Source organism: Pristiophorus japonicus, chromosome 8 (genome assembly GCF_044704955.1).
Source record: "Pristiophorus japonicus isolate sPriJap1 chromosome 8, sPriJap1.hap1, whole genome shotgun sequence".
NCBI classification, from domain to species: Eukaryota; Metazoa; Chordata; class Chondrichthyes; family Pristiophoridae; genus Pristiophorus; species Pristiophorus japonicus.
Window position 1 is genome coordinate 116,820,814 of NC_091984.1, and position 15,011 is coordinate 116,835,824.

The window sequence follows — 15,011 nt, forward strand, 5'->3', positions numbered from 1 at the left end:
CCATCATTTTACCCACTACCGATGTCAGGCTGACCGGTCTATAATTCCCTGTTTTCTCTCTCCCTCCTTTTTTAAAAAGTGGGGTTACATTGGAGTGGAGGGTAGCCATAGGAACTGATCCAGAGTCAATGGAATGTTGGAAAATGACTGTCAACGCATCCACTATTTCCAAGGCCACCTCCTTAAGTACTCTGGGATGCAGTCCATCAGGCCCTGGGGATTTATCGGCCTTCAATCCCATCAATTTCCCCAACACAATTTCCCGGCTAATAAGGATTTCCCTCAGTTCCTCCTCCTTACTAGACCCCCCGACCCCTTTTATAACCGGAAGGTTGTTCGTGTCCTCCTTCGTGAATACCGAATCAAAGTACTTGTTCAATTGGTCCGCCATTTCTTTGTTCCCCGTTATGACTTCCCCTGATTCTGACTGCAGCGGACCTACGTTTGTCTTTACTAACCTTTTTCTCTTTACATATCTATAGAAACTTTTGCAATCCGTCTTAATGTTCCCTGCAAGCTTCTTCTCATACTCCATTTTCCCTGCCCTAATCAAACCCTTTGTCCTCCTCTGCTGAGTTCTAAATTTCTCCCAGTCCCCAGGTTCGCTGCTATTTCTGGCCAATTTGTATGCCACTTCCTTGGCTTTAATACTATCCCTGATTTCCCTTGATAGCCACGGTTGAGCCACCTTCCCTTTTTTATTTTTATGCCAGACAGGAATGTACAATTGTTGTAGTTCATCCATGCGGTCTCTAAATGTCTGCCATTGCCCATCCACAGTCAACCCCTTAAGTATCATTCGCCAATCCATCCCAGCCAATTCACGCCTCACTAATTCACTACCTGCTGGAGTGAGACTCCGCAGCTTCATTTATGGCCAAATATTGTGTGAGGACCATAAACCACGTAATTACCAAGGTCATCTACAACATTATTTACCAGCCCTAAATGGCTGCAGCAGGAATAATTTGGAATAATGTAAATCCAGCAATTTCACAATTGCCATTAATTTCAATGGGAAGCCCCACAGCTAGTAGGAACTAATCGGTATTGGTGAGGCTAATGGCAAAGCGGCAATTTGCAGAAGATCAGAACTCGGGGCATATCTCTTTTACTCTGCTATTTGCTGGCTATTTTATGATTTAATTAATGGTGAGTGACGTTAATGCCTCATTGTAATGGTGTGAATTCCCAACAATTTCCGGACCAATGCAAAGATATAGTTCAGTTACTATACTGTTCAGGTTCTGCTGCCATAAAGTAACCTAACAGAATTAGGCCATTCAAACTGCAGTAACACAATACAAGAATGTACTGTTTAATGCAGTGTTCATATACATCATAGTACAGCTAAATATTTTAAATCAGGAACAGTACATTTTCAGTCGAGAAAGTGAGCATGTTCACAGTGCATTATAATGTTAAGTGCATTAAATTACAGGCAACTCTCGATTATCCGCACACGGATGCAACGAGAAACCGTTGTAACAGCATTTAAAATTCTGTGTGCTCACTCTGCCGACGTCACTTTGAAACTCTGATGTTCCTTTCGAATGTTGCCTGTACTTGCCACGCTGCTTTTAAGCACTCCGCCTTGCCTCAGCTTCCGCTGCTGCTCGCACACAGGTCCACTGCCTCTGTCGAGCCTGCACTTGCTGCGCTGCCTCTCATAATTCATTAAAATGCCACGAACAGTTACAGGAAGTAATCAACAAGCCTAATGGTCTTTAGATCTTGAGGACTAGAATTCAAGGATTAGAAAATATGCTACAGCTATTGGTTAGAGCACACCTGCAGTACTGTAAGCATTATCTGTAATGTCAACTCGCTCCAACAGAGAAATCGTTTACCCGGCATAGCCCAATCCCCGAGGGACTCTGATAATCGAGAGTTGCTTGTACCAGCTTTTCTATCTACCTTGGTGTCCTATTTGAACAAGATGTGCTTCCGACCCCATATCCATTCCATTCCAACACCAAGACCATCTACTTTCATCTCTGTAACATTGTCCATCTCCATCCCTGCCTCCACTACTGAAACCCTCATCCGTACCTTTGTTACCTCGCGGCTCAACTAGTCCAATGTTGTTCCTGGACGGCTCCCATCTTACACCCTCCATAAACTTGAGTTCATCCAAAACTCTGTTGCCTGTGTCCTAACTCGCACCAAGTTCAGTTCACTCATCCCTCCTGTGCTCACTGACCTACATTGTCTCCTAGTCCTGCAACACCTGGATTTAAAAATTCTCATCCTCATTTTCAAATTCCTCTATGGCTATGCCCCATCCTATCTCTGTAACCACCTGCACTCCTACAACCCTCCGAGATCTCTTCACTTCTCCAATTCCAGACACCAACGCAGCTCCGGTTTTAATTGCTCCAGCACTGGCGGCCATTCCTTCAGATACCTAGGATCTAAGATCTGGAATTCTCTTGCTAAACCTCTCCTCCTTCTTTAAGACGCTCCTTAAAAACTATCTCTTTGATGAAGCATTTAGAAACCTGTCCCAGTATCTCCTTATGCTGCTTGGCGTCAAATTTTGTTTGATAACGCTGCTGTAAAGTGTGGGAGCACGGTCCTGCATTTCTGAACTCTTTGCTTCAGCACGCGGTCTGAAGTTTGGATTAAGAAAATAGGAAGATTGGAAGTTTGGATTGAGAAACCAGGAAGATTGGAAGTTTTGGATCGAAAGACAGTTAGACAATGTGGTGCCTTCAGCCATTGAAATGAGCAACTGGTCATTGTACCTTTGTTACTATTTAATGACATCTGTAGGTTAAACAAGCACTGTTAAGTCTGTATGTTAAACAATTCACAAAGCAGTTAGCCGTGATTGTCTAAATGCAAAGAAATAAGAGTTTAAAGGCTTTTTCAGTATAAAGATGAGACTCTCTCACACACACACACACTGGACATTCAGAAGGCGTGTGTCTCAAGCAGCCACAGAAATCGAAGCAAGCTGCCTCTGTGAAGTGTTCTCAGTAACTTTCATATTTGAATGTTTAAATAAAAAGACCCGATCCTGCCTTTACTACAACTGAGTGTGTGCGGGTAATTAGACATTAAAAGCAACAAAGTGAAAACAGCAAGACAGCCATTCACAACATTTAGCACCTTGGTATGTTTTACGTTAAAAGGCGCTATATAAATGCAAGTTCTTGTTGCTGTACAGGTTGGACCTCTTGTCCTGCACCCTCAGGACCGGTACCGAAAGAGAATGTTCCGAACCACCGGAAGTCATGCTGCAGGTGTTTTGCTCTCTTCCTCGTCGCCCGTTTCCCAGTTTTTTTGTTTGTCCTGGGACTCAAAAGGGATTGTGGAGTCGGTCTATGTAACCGAGGCGGAGCAGCAGTCCGGGGCTTGGTGTAAAGATCCGCTCCATGCCGGGGACAAGATCTAGTACACCATATCACAACTACACCTTGGAGTACACGCCGTTAAACGACTTCACCTCTGGCCGCCACACCATCTACAAGCTGCACCACTGTGTCAACGGCACCGACTTCGTGGCATACGACGGAGCGGTCTTCTTCAACAAGGAGCACACGAGGAACACCGTCAAGTACGAACCGAGGACTCGCATCAAAAGCGGCAACGCCAACTCCCATTACAGGCGGGGCGGGGGGCGGCAAGTCGGACATCGACATGGTCATGGACGAGAATGGGCTGTGAGTTATCTATGCGACCATGCAGGACGACGGCATGATGGTTCAGCTGGCTGACGACCCTTACCTGATGACAGCGCCCAGGCTCCTGAACGCCTCCGCCACGCTCTGGCTGTGAAACTCTGGCCTCGCTCGCTTTTTTCAAAAAAAAACTCCTCTCCCTCAGGCCCAGCTTCGGCATCTCAGTCAGCCGCCTTGTCCTTCTCTTTCTTTCCCGGCCCGCTTACCTCGCTGAACAGGAAGTGCAGGAAATCGGGACTAATGCCGAACCACACATATTTCCGGACCAGAGGTTCAACCTGTACTGCAGTCGAATGTTCAGTCAGAAAAGTGTAGTTCTGGTCTCCATGCTACAAATAAAGATATTGAAGCATGGGAGAAAGTGCAGAAAAAATTACAAGGATGTTATCAGAATTGAGAGGATGCAACTATCAGGAAAGATTGCACAGGCTGTGGCTATTTTCTATGGAAAAGGGAAGACCAAGAGGACCCTCAAAGAGATCTTTAAAATTAAGAAGAGGTTGATGTGGAGAAATAGTTTCCACTTGTAGGTGAGTCTAAAACAAGGGGGCATAAATGAAGATAGCCATTGATATATCAAAAAGAATTGAGTAATTTATTTCTGAAGAGTGCAAGAATATGGAACTCGCTGCCACATGAAATGGTTGAAATAGATAGCATTGATGCATCTAAGGGGAGCTTGATGTGGGTTATAAACACTGGCATACACCAGTTGGGCAGAAGTGTCAGTGTCTGTGCTGTAGATTCTAGGTAGAAGCCCCATGGAGAGGCTAGTTCAAAAACTGATTTATGTTGCATCTCCTGCCTCTCCAGATTTACTTGCAAAGAAGGTAATCCTCCAGTGAGCCAAATTTGACTGTTTTTGAATTCAATCTTCTATAACATTACTGCAGGAGTATGAAACTGAATGAGAATGAAAAAGAGTTGCCAGAGTAGCAGTTAAGGAGACAAATAGCAGTGAATCTTCCTGGATAAGTATGGTTTTACTTGCTCCTTGGCTCAGTATTTACAGAACATGTAATCCTTTAAACACGGAGGCAAAGAGTGTTTTAAAACCAGACCCTCAAAATTGCCACCAAGCTCATGGTCTACAGGGCTGTTGTAATCCCTGCCCTCCTGTATGGCTCAGAGACATGGACCATGTACAGCAGACACCTCAAGTTGAAATATCACCAATGATTTCTCTACAAGATCCTACAAATCCCCTGGGAGGACAGGCACATCAACATCAGTGTCCTCGTCAAGGCTAATATCCCCAGCATTGACCACACTCGATCAGCTCCGCTGGGCAGGCCACATAGTTCGCATGCCAGACACGAGACTCCCAAAGCAAGTGCTCTACTCGGAGTTCCTTCACGGCAAAGAAGCCAAAGGAAATGCTACAAGGACACCCTCAAAGCCTCCCTGATAAAGTGCGACATCCCCATTGACACCTGGGAGTCCCTAGCCCAAGACTAAGTGGAGGGAGTGCATCAGAGAGGGCGCTGAGCACCAAGTCCCAATGCCGAGAGCATGCAGAAATCAAGCGCAGGCAGCGGAAAGAGCGTGCGGCAAACCAGTCCCACCCACCCCTTCCCTCAACGACTATCTGTCCCACCTATGACAGAGTCTGTGGCTCTCATATTGGACTGTTCAGCCACCAAAGATCTCACTTCAGGAGTGGAAGCAAGCCTTCAATTCCGAGGGACTGCCGATGATGATGATACAAAATAATTCAAACAGTGACAAATATGCTGGCTTAAACTCAAAAGATTTGAAACATATGCTCAAGAATAATTTTATTTGTCACTTGTGACAGGAAACTTACAAAACATTAACAAAAAAAATCAGAGTTGTACAAAGATTTTAAATTAAGGCTTTAAATTTTCATTCTTTCATTTATGGCTTTTTCTAGCTCTGCCATTTGCTCTCGTCCCTCATCAGTAGACTTCTGAGTCACTGTGGCCAACCGTTCATGATATTGTTCCAGATGAGTCAGCAAGTTAGAATACAGATTCTGTTAGCAGATAAATCAAGAACAGAGCTCAAAACTTTAATCCAAGTACAGTGCATCCCCACCTTCCACTTCAGAATGTTCTACTTTACTCATTTAATTGCATTAGCCAACAAGTACAAGGCACTATCTAACCCAATCTAGCCAATTACCACCCCATCAGTCTACTTTCAATCATCAGCAAAGTGATGCAAGGTGTCATTGACAGTCCTATTAAGCAGCACTTACTCACCAATAACAATGCTCAGTTTGGGTTCCACCAGGACCACACTGTTCCAGACCTCATTACAGCCTTAGTCCAAACATGGACAAAAGAGCTGAATTCCAGGAGGTGAGGTGAGAGTAACTGCCTTTGACATCAAGGCAACATTTGACCAAGCGTGGCATCAGGGAGCCCTAGTAAAATTGAAGTCAATGGGAATCAGGGAGAAAACTCTCCACTGGCTGGAGTCATACCTAGTACAAAGGAAGATGGTTGTGGTTATTCAAGGTCAATCATCCCAGCCCCAGGACATCGCTTCAGGAATTCCTCAGGACAGTGTCCTGGGCCCAACCATCTTCAACAACTTCATCAATGACCTTCCCTCCATCATAAGATCAGAAATGGGGATGTTCGCTGATTTCAGTGTTCAGTTCCATTCACAACTCCTCAGAAAATGAAGCAGTCCATGCCCACTGCAACAAAACCTGGATGATATTCAGGCTTGGCTGATGTGTGGCCTGAACGTTACTTGCCACTTAAGTGCCAGGCAATGACTATCTCCAACAAGCGAGAGTCTAATCACTTCCCAATGATATTCAACGACATTACCATCGTCGAGTCCTCCATCATCAACATCCTGGGGGTCACTGTTGACCAGAAACTTAACTGGACCAGCCACATAAATACTGTGGCAACAAGAGCAGATCAGAGGCGAATGTCTCACCACCCGAGTCCCCAAAGCCTTGCCACCATCTACAAGGCACAAGTCAGGTGAGTGATGGAATACTCTCCACTTGCCTGGATGAGTGCAGTTTCAACAACACTCAAGAAGCTCGACAGCATCCAGACAAAGCAGCCCACTTGATTGACACCCCATCCACATTAAACATACAATCCTTTCACCACAGGTGCACCGTGGCTGCAGTGTGTACCATCTACAAGATTCACTGCAGCAACTCACCAAGGCACCTCCCAAACCTGCGACCTCTATCACCTAGAAGGACAAGGGCAGCAGACGCATGGGAGCACCATCACCTGCAAGATCCCCTCCAAGTTATACACCATTCCGACTTGGAAATATATTGCCGTTCCTTCATCGTCACTGGGTCAAAATCCTGGAACTCCCTCTCTAACAGCACTATGGGAGTACCTTCACCACAAAGACTGCAGTGGTTCAATAAATGCTGGCCTTGCTATGGACGCTTACATCCCGGAACGAATTAAAAAACAAATTCCGTTAGTATCTTCCAAGTGGCCAGTAGGAGGAAGGTCATTTTGATGAGGCCAGTGAAGATTCTATATGGCACTACAATCTGTCTGCTGGTCTGCAATGACTACACTCTCTCATCTACATGAATAAAATTGAAATGAAGCCTCAATTTTAGAACTCTGGTTTCAAAATAAAAACATTAAATAGGAACATCTCATTTCCGTTAAAAGTGATGATCGCAGTAGCAAGTTTATGAGCTTAGTAATAGGAAAGGCTTCAATTATAACATTGAAGCTAATTGCTAAACCACTGTGATACTAGACTAGCCCAGCTACAATTAAAAAGCAAAATCCTGGGGTAAAGGGAGTTTTGAGAAAGTTTACCTTTTGCGGTGCTGAAAGGCTTACTAACAAGTTTAATTTACCAAAATGCTCTTAAACAGCTCGATCTGGGACATGGAAGACATAGCAAGGATCATTCTTCAAATTAAACTATATTCCACATTTTTGACAGTCTATCAAAGCAAGAAAGAAAAACAACTCCAATCTCTATACCTGTAACAGATATTTTGGGCAATACCATAGGGTTCCAATTCTCTCCTGCACTGTATATTATTTCTCAAATGGCCGGTTGCAATTTTTGATTAGGAGATACTCAGCAGGTCAGCCAATGACTTCAGTCAATGCAAATTACTGCTGGTCTTCAGATTGTTAATGTAAGCTTCAAAAAACCTACCGTGTAGTTACATATTGCAAATTACAGCCTCTTATTACTCTTACATACCTGATATTCAGACATATCTTTCTCACAGCTTTCTGACAACATCTGGGTTTTTGCCAGAACTTGTTGACGTTCACTGATTATTTGAGCAATCTGATCAGTTACTTCCTGCCTTCGAAGTTTAAACTGATCACACTCACTATTTAAAAAAAAAAAGAAAAATAAATTTGATACTTTTTTAAAAAATTGTGCATTGCAGTATAAATTTAAAACAAAACAAATAGGCATGCATTCCTGAATGGGCCAGAGTTTATTTACAAGATTAAAGCTGGCAGCCTGAATTCAACAGGACATTTCTTTTTGGGAACAAACAAAATGCTACTCTAGAACATAATACCATAAAGCCCAAGGAAGATGGTGCTGCTTCAGAAACAAAAACTGTCCCCAATGAATAGAACGGTTACTGCGAGCACAAAAATTCTGATACATTGAAATGATCTGAAACCATTAACAGGGCTCAGAACTCAGCACAAGTGAAAGAACATTACATTCAACAACTCTGGGCAAGTTTTGGCTTACTGTATGGGCTGGTTTTGAAAAGAGATCCCAAGATATATCTACAGTATATTTAGTTTAAAAAAAAACTTTTATATTAAACTGCTGATAGAGATCTGAATTACACATGCCATTTGTGCAGAGATCCAATAATTCTTCCATCCTGTATGTTGTCAAGGAATGATAAAAATATACACAGACATGAAGAATACTTGTATAAAATAGGCAAGCAATAGGAGGTCAACACCAAGTAGTGCTACTTTTTTTTTGGCGGGGGTGGGGGGAGAAGAGGTAGAGGAATTGGGACAAAAACTGATTGACAAGCACAAGACGACGACTAAAAAAGGCAAAAAATGGAATCCATAGCAGTTTTCAGTTCTGATAACTTCTATACAGATCAACAGAGCATGATTAGAATTCTAAGCACTGTGCTTAGACCATTATTCAACCAGTTGCAATTATGGATTCTGAAAGATGTATTATCTCTTGTCCCAAAGTAAAAACTGAAAGTCAGTAGTTAAGTTGACATACGTGGTTAGTGAATCAAGATGATGCTCCCTGGCTTCCTGCTTCTTATGGTTCTGCATCAGTAGCTTATCCTGTTTTTCAAGCTTTGAGCAGAGAATCCTTTTCAGCCTAGTCTCTTCTGTCTGCATGTTTTTCAGCTCCATTTTCTTGCTTTCTAGCCCATTTTTTTCATTCCAAATCTGTACAATGGTCAGGGAAAAAATATATTCCTGCATGTGTCAGATGGTATTACTTTGGAGATAAATACACAATATCCAACAGCTATGTGATTGAAGTGGACACCATAATTCATTGTAACAAGTTCTAAAAGTAAACTAAACATCATCTTTCACATACAACAGGGGTCATCCTCTTTCTCCATATACCAGGAACATTTCTTATTCGAACAGCAATCAAATTATTGCCTGGCCCTTACTTGACGCATTCGCCAAGCAACCTACAAGAGTGCCCTCATGAGGGCAGCTCTAGTTCAACTATATAAAAGCTTAGTAAGATCGGAGTACTGTGGCCAATATTGGGCTTCACAGTATCAGAAGGATTTTGAGACTTTAGAGCAGGTACAACGCAGATTCACTAGGACGCTATCTGGTATAAGGAAACACAAATATGAAGACCTGAACAATTGGGGCTTTTTTTCATTAGAATGCAAATAATGGGGCAATATGATAGAAATGTTTACAACTATGAAAGGATGGGACAGGATAGATAAAAGCTGACAGTTATCAGTCAGGTTAAGATCGAGAGGCTGTCAATACAAGAGTAAATATAAGAAATTTAGAACAGAGGGCAAGAGAAAGTCTTCAGAGTTGAGGCTGTGGAATTCACTTCCAGAGTTGAGGCAGAAATGGTCAATATTCAAGATTAGATTTGATTGGTACATGAAGGAAAAGAGGTGAAGGGATATGGGTACAGGATGGGTAAATGTGATCAGAACTATTTGCTCACGAGGAGAGTAAACAGCAACACAGACCAGTTGGGCTAAATGGCCACTTTCTGTGTTGCAACATTTATACATTTCTATGTAACTAGAAAACTAGTGTGTAAGATTTGAGGTGCAGAGTAAAAGCTCCGAGCAATTGTACCACAACACATTAGGAATGGAACAATATTAGAGGGTGCAGTGATTTTAGTTTGACTAGTAAAGGAGAATATTTGCTGGATGGTGAATTCCCTCTAAGGGAGAGGAAGTTTGGGAATTCATCATCCAGCAAATATTCTCCTTTACTAGTCAAACTAAAATCTTTTGGTCATCCTGCAATCTGATGAGGAAACAATTACTGTGATAAATCATTCAAATTTAAAATCGATCTATATAATAAAGTCTTGTATATAGCACACCAAAGGCATGTGAAATAACACCAAAAAAAATTAACACAATTGGCTTATATGGCCATTACTTGTTTAGTTGACCATGCTGATTTGGTCATATATCTGACAGGTGGGAAAAGTTACCACTACACATCACAATCAACCAATCAAAACCCCCTCCCCCAGTGATTTTTTTCAATCATATTTTGAAATCAACCACCTTATCTGAATGGCGGCAGACGAGGAAAAGGGGAGGTGCAACGAGACCTGGGTGTCATGGTTCGTCAGTCACAAAGTGAGCACGTAGGTACAGCAGGCGGTAAAGGCGGCAAATGGCATGTTGGCCTTCATAGCTAGGGGATTTGAATATAGAAGCAGGGAGATCTTAATGTAGCTGTACAGGGCCTTAGTGAGATCTCACCTGGAATATTGTGTTCAGTTTTGGTCTCCTAGTCTGAGGAAGGACGTTCTTGCTATTGAGTGCGTGCAGCGAAGGTTCACCAGATTGATTCCAGGGATGGCTGGGCTGTCATATGACGAGAGACTGGATCAACTAGGCCTTTATTCACTGGAGTTTAGAAGGATGAGAGGGGATCTCAGAGAAACACAAGATTCTGATGGGACAGGACAGGATAGATGCGGGAAGAATGTTCCCGATGTTGGGGAAGTCCAGAACCAGGGGACACAGTCTTAAGATAAGGGGTAGGCCATTTAGGACTGAGATGAGGAGAAACAACTTCAGAGTTGTTAACCTGTGGAATTCCCTGCCGCAGAGAGTTATTGATGCCAGTTCACTGGATATATTCAAGAGGGAGTTAGATATGGCCCTTACGGTTAAGGGGATCAAGGGGTATGGAGAGAAAGCAGGAAAGGGGTACTGAAGGAATGATCTTATTGAATGGCAGTGCAGGCTCAAAGGGCCTATTCCTGCACCTATTTTCTGTTTCTATGTTTATATACCAACAATAAAATTTAGTACATAGAATTATAGCACAGAAATAGGCCAATCAGCCCAACTTGTCCATGCCAGTGTTTATGCTCCACTCGAGCCTCCTCCCACCCCTCTTCATCTAACCCGAACAGCATATCCTTCTATTCCTTTTGCCCTTGTGCTTATCTAGCTATTCCAATCACCTCAACTACTCCTTCTGGTAGCAACTTCCACATTCAAACCATTCTCTAAGAAATTTCTCCTGAATTCTCTATGGATTAGTGACAATCTTATAGTTACAGCCCCTAGTTTTCAACTCTTCCACAAGTAGGATCATCATCTCTACATCTAACCTATTGAACCCCTTTGTAATTTTAAAGACCTCTATTAGATTACCCCTCAGTCTTTTCTAGAGAAATGAGTCCCAGCCTTTTCAGTCTTTCCTGATAGTTCTGGTTTCACCCTTATAAATCTTTTATGCGCCTTCTCCAGTAACTCTATATCCTTTTTATAATATGGAGACCAGAACTGTGCATATAATTATATAAAATTAAGGCTTGTATGTTAGTCTCTCAAACTATCCTTTACAAGTTCTCCATCTACCAAGCAGGAGAGGGAGTGCCGATCGAGACTCCCCAGCACGTTGTTCACACACAATTTCAATACAATAACTTTGAAAACAATTTAAGGATTTAGCTAAAACTTCACAAAATGTTATATAGCATATATCCGTTGTTAAACACAGTGGAATTCACATACCTCAGTCTTCATGCTGTCTATATGCTCAGAACCAGCCTGGGATTGCTGCAATAAACTGCAGTAAGTTTCAAGTTCTTTGTTTTGGAAATTTGTAAAACTTGCCAACTTGTCCTGAAGTTCCATTGTTCGCTCATTTTTCTTTTGCTATTAAATACACACAAAACTGAATTAGAATGGGCTATGCTGTACGTCAGCTACTTCTATGTGGCGTGCACACCAGTTGGCGGTGCTGTTTAGGACGAACCCAACCTACAGCACTTTCTCTATCCCAACAGTCTCCAACCAGAACTTTAGGGATAGAGAGTTGGACGACAACACAATTCAAAGTGGGCCTCTTTGCACTTTGTTCCTCCTAAATAATGTGGGATATACATTTAGTTACCTTTTGTGGACACTTCAAGCAGCTGAGGCAAATATGGCAGAAAAGCATTTTTATGCATCAACTGTGCCCATCAGTGATCATGATTGGGCTATTACATTGTGCACAGTATTTAAAACAATTATCAGAAGTTGGTGCTAACATACCGTACAAACTGTAGAGGCACTTAGTACACTGCATTGGTCACTGCTGATTAATGAATCAAACAACAGTCCTGCTCAGGATAAACACTCCATTTGTTATATTTTAATTAGGTGCCTCAGACTCCTTACTAATATATATTTTTTTTAAATGGACATCAAGAATATTGGTTTAGCAGTGATGTCATCATACAGTCTAGGAAGCCATAGATAGCAGCCGAGTCTGTAAACAGACTAGCTGTAATTCAATGTTACTTTTCGTTGCTAATAAAAGGTCAGTACAGGTTGAACCTCCTTTATCCGGAATCCTCGGGACCTGGCCTGTTCCGGATAATGGATGGTCACATTAAATTGAGTAAGGGGATATCGGGGCTGGCTGGCTTGGGACTGGGAGTATGGCAGAAATATCGTGGGGGAGGGCGGTGGATCGCGGGGTCAGGCCAGTGATTGCGGGAGTCAGCAGTGAGGAATGATTTCAAATTGGTTTATGTCGGAGTTCTGTGCATGCGCCACCCGGTGGCCGGGGATGGATCCAGATAAGGGAGTTCGGTTAAGGGAGGTTCAACCTATACTATTTGTTGCTGTTCATTCTAGAAATTTGCTAGCTAATCACTGCCAATGCCCCGATTCTATGATTTAAAAAAAGAGAAAAAACACAGGTCTAATTCCAGACAAAATACACTTGCAATCTGTAGATACAATAGTGATTAGATAATGTAACCTAATCCTTTAAGCTTTGGCCAAATTCAACAGTAAAGCTGCAACAAGAATAATAAGGATAATAAACTCTTAGCCAGGGCAAAACAAACTGGCACCAATGACACAGGTCCTGTGGGTTTAATAGATAGTGCCACTGTTTACCTACATCATTACAGTTTCATATATATACTAAGCATATATCACCCTAGATCCAAGGACCACAAAACATCCATGGTGAAAAGGAGATGGTTAGGACCAGGAAACTGGTAACAATTAAAGTGGATATAGATTGGAAGAGACTGGACAAAAGGGAAGAAAAAATAAGTCAAGATAGGAAGAAATAAGTTCCGTGGGGCAAGAACACACAAACGATGGGTCTACCAGGATAGTCCGGTTTGTGGATCTCAGGAAGGAAGTAGAAGCACGCTGTGCGAGGTTGAAGGTCATGGCGGGGGCGGGGGGGGGGAAAGGAAAAGAAAAGATTTCCTTAGATGAGGTCAGTGATGGTCTGGGAAACGATGGCTTGATGTTTGATGGTGGGGTCATGGTCCAGGGAGAGGTAGAACGAGGTGTCAGAGAGTTGGTGTTCAGCCTCTGCACAGTAGAGGTCTGTTCACCCAGCAACAGTGCTGCCCTGGTCAACAGCATTAATGACAATGTTAGGGTTGCACCTGAGAGAACAGAGTGCTACAAGTTCAGAGGGAGGTAGGAGAGAGGAGTAGAGAAATTGAGACGGCCGATATCACACCGACAGTTCCTTGAAAATAAAAAGATTGAGGGGGCAAGAGGCCAGAGGGAGGAGTCCAGGTGGAACGAGAATGCTGAAGATGGGAGAGAGGGTCCTCTCCTAGCCAAAGAAGTGGGCACGGAGCTCAGTGTCATGCCATGCTCTAAGAATGCTGATGCTTACAAACCAAATTCAATGTGTAAGCCAGAAGCAGAGATAACAGCAGGGAAGCAATTTGATTCTTTTCAAGATTATTAGTGAGATTGCACAGAATACTACAATCAGTTCTAATTATCACATTTAGAAGTTCAAAAGAAGGGTAGTAAGTAAATGGTACAAAGGGCAATTAGAATAATTTGATGCTAGATCAGCTACAATGAATGGTTCAGAAAGCTGTGCTCAATACTGTGAACAAAATTTGTGTAATACTGGCCTTTTGCACAAAAGCAATTCACTTCTTGATTTTATGTTTAAAAAAAAATTGAGAGAATGGAAAAGCATCCTCAATACTAATCAGTCTGAAATATATCTTCAGGGTGAATAAAGGTTTCATCAGCATGGAACCCTGTCTGACTCTTAACCAGCAACCCCTACACTGAAAAGTTGCATGCATGAATGTTAGGAAAGGATAGAATTGGCGTAAAATGCAATGCTGCAAATAGCTCACCAAAATCCACGGTCTAAATTTACATTTTAAAACTAAGTTACCAAACAGCTGCCAGCACCAGGAGGGCGTGTGCGAGCATGAGTTAACAACTTTAGGAGAAAGGAGGGCATGAGCAGGATCTTACCATGGCTTCTTTCTTCTTTTCTATTGCCTCCCTCATTCCCTGTATTTCACTCTTCAGTTGTTCTGGGCATTCCACAATCAGAGGTTTGAGCTTTGCTTGTCTTTCTTTTGCATTGGCCAAGTCCAATTTTACCTGGCTCTATTATTAAATAAAACTCTATTAGGAAAAAAATACATTTAGATCTGCAAACCCTTTCAAACCATCAACCAATACTCTGCTGATACTGCAAAAATTCAGATTATGGAAAGGGCATTGTACAGAAGCATCTCACTGCCATTCTCCGCTTATCCACCTGCTGCCACTCAGTTTAATACGCAGGTCCACTGCAATGGCACAAGGCATTTTAAACAAAAGGAACCAGTTTTTGCCTCGCAATTAAAAAA

General features: G+C 42.5%; 1 protein-coding gene across 3 annotated transcripts in view; it reads right to left on the reverse strand.

Annotated features, from left to right (window-relative positions):
• Nucleotides 1–5,447: 5,447 nt before the first annotated feature.
• Nucleotides 5,448–15,011, reverse strand: part of LOC139268719 (kinetochore protein Nuf2-B-like) — a 29,947-nt gene continuing 20,383 nt past the window's right edge. For all 3 annotated transcript variants that reach the window (XM_070887336.1, XM_070887338.1, XM_070887337.1), the window contains exons 11-15: nt 14,629–14,766; nt 11,893–12,036; nt 8,898–9,073; nt 7,875–8,010; nt 5,448–5,682 (exon numbers count right to left, since the gene is read on the reverse strand). In XM_070887336.1, coding sequence (XP_070743437.1) covers nt 5,545–5,682; nt 7,875–8,010; nt 8,898–9,073; nt 11,893–12,036; nt 14,629–14,766 — 732 coding nt within the window. In that variant the 3' untranslated portion in view covers nt 5,448–5,544. The remainder of the gene's footprint in view (nt 5,683–7,874; nt 8,011–8,897; nt 9,074–11,892; nt 12,037–14,628; nt 14,767–15,011) is intronic.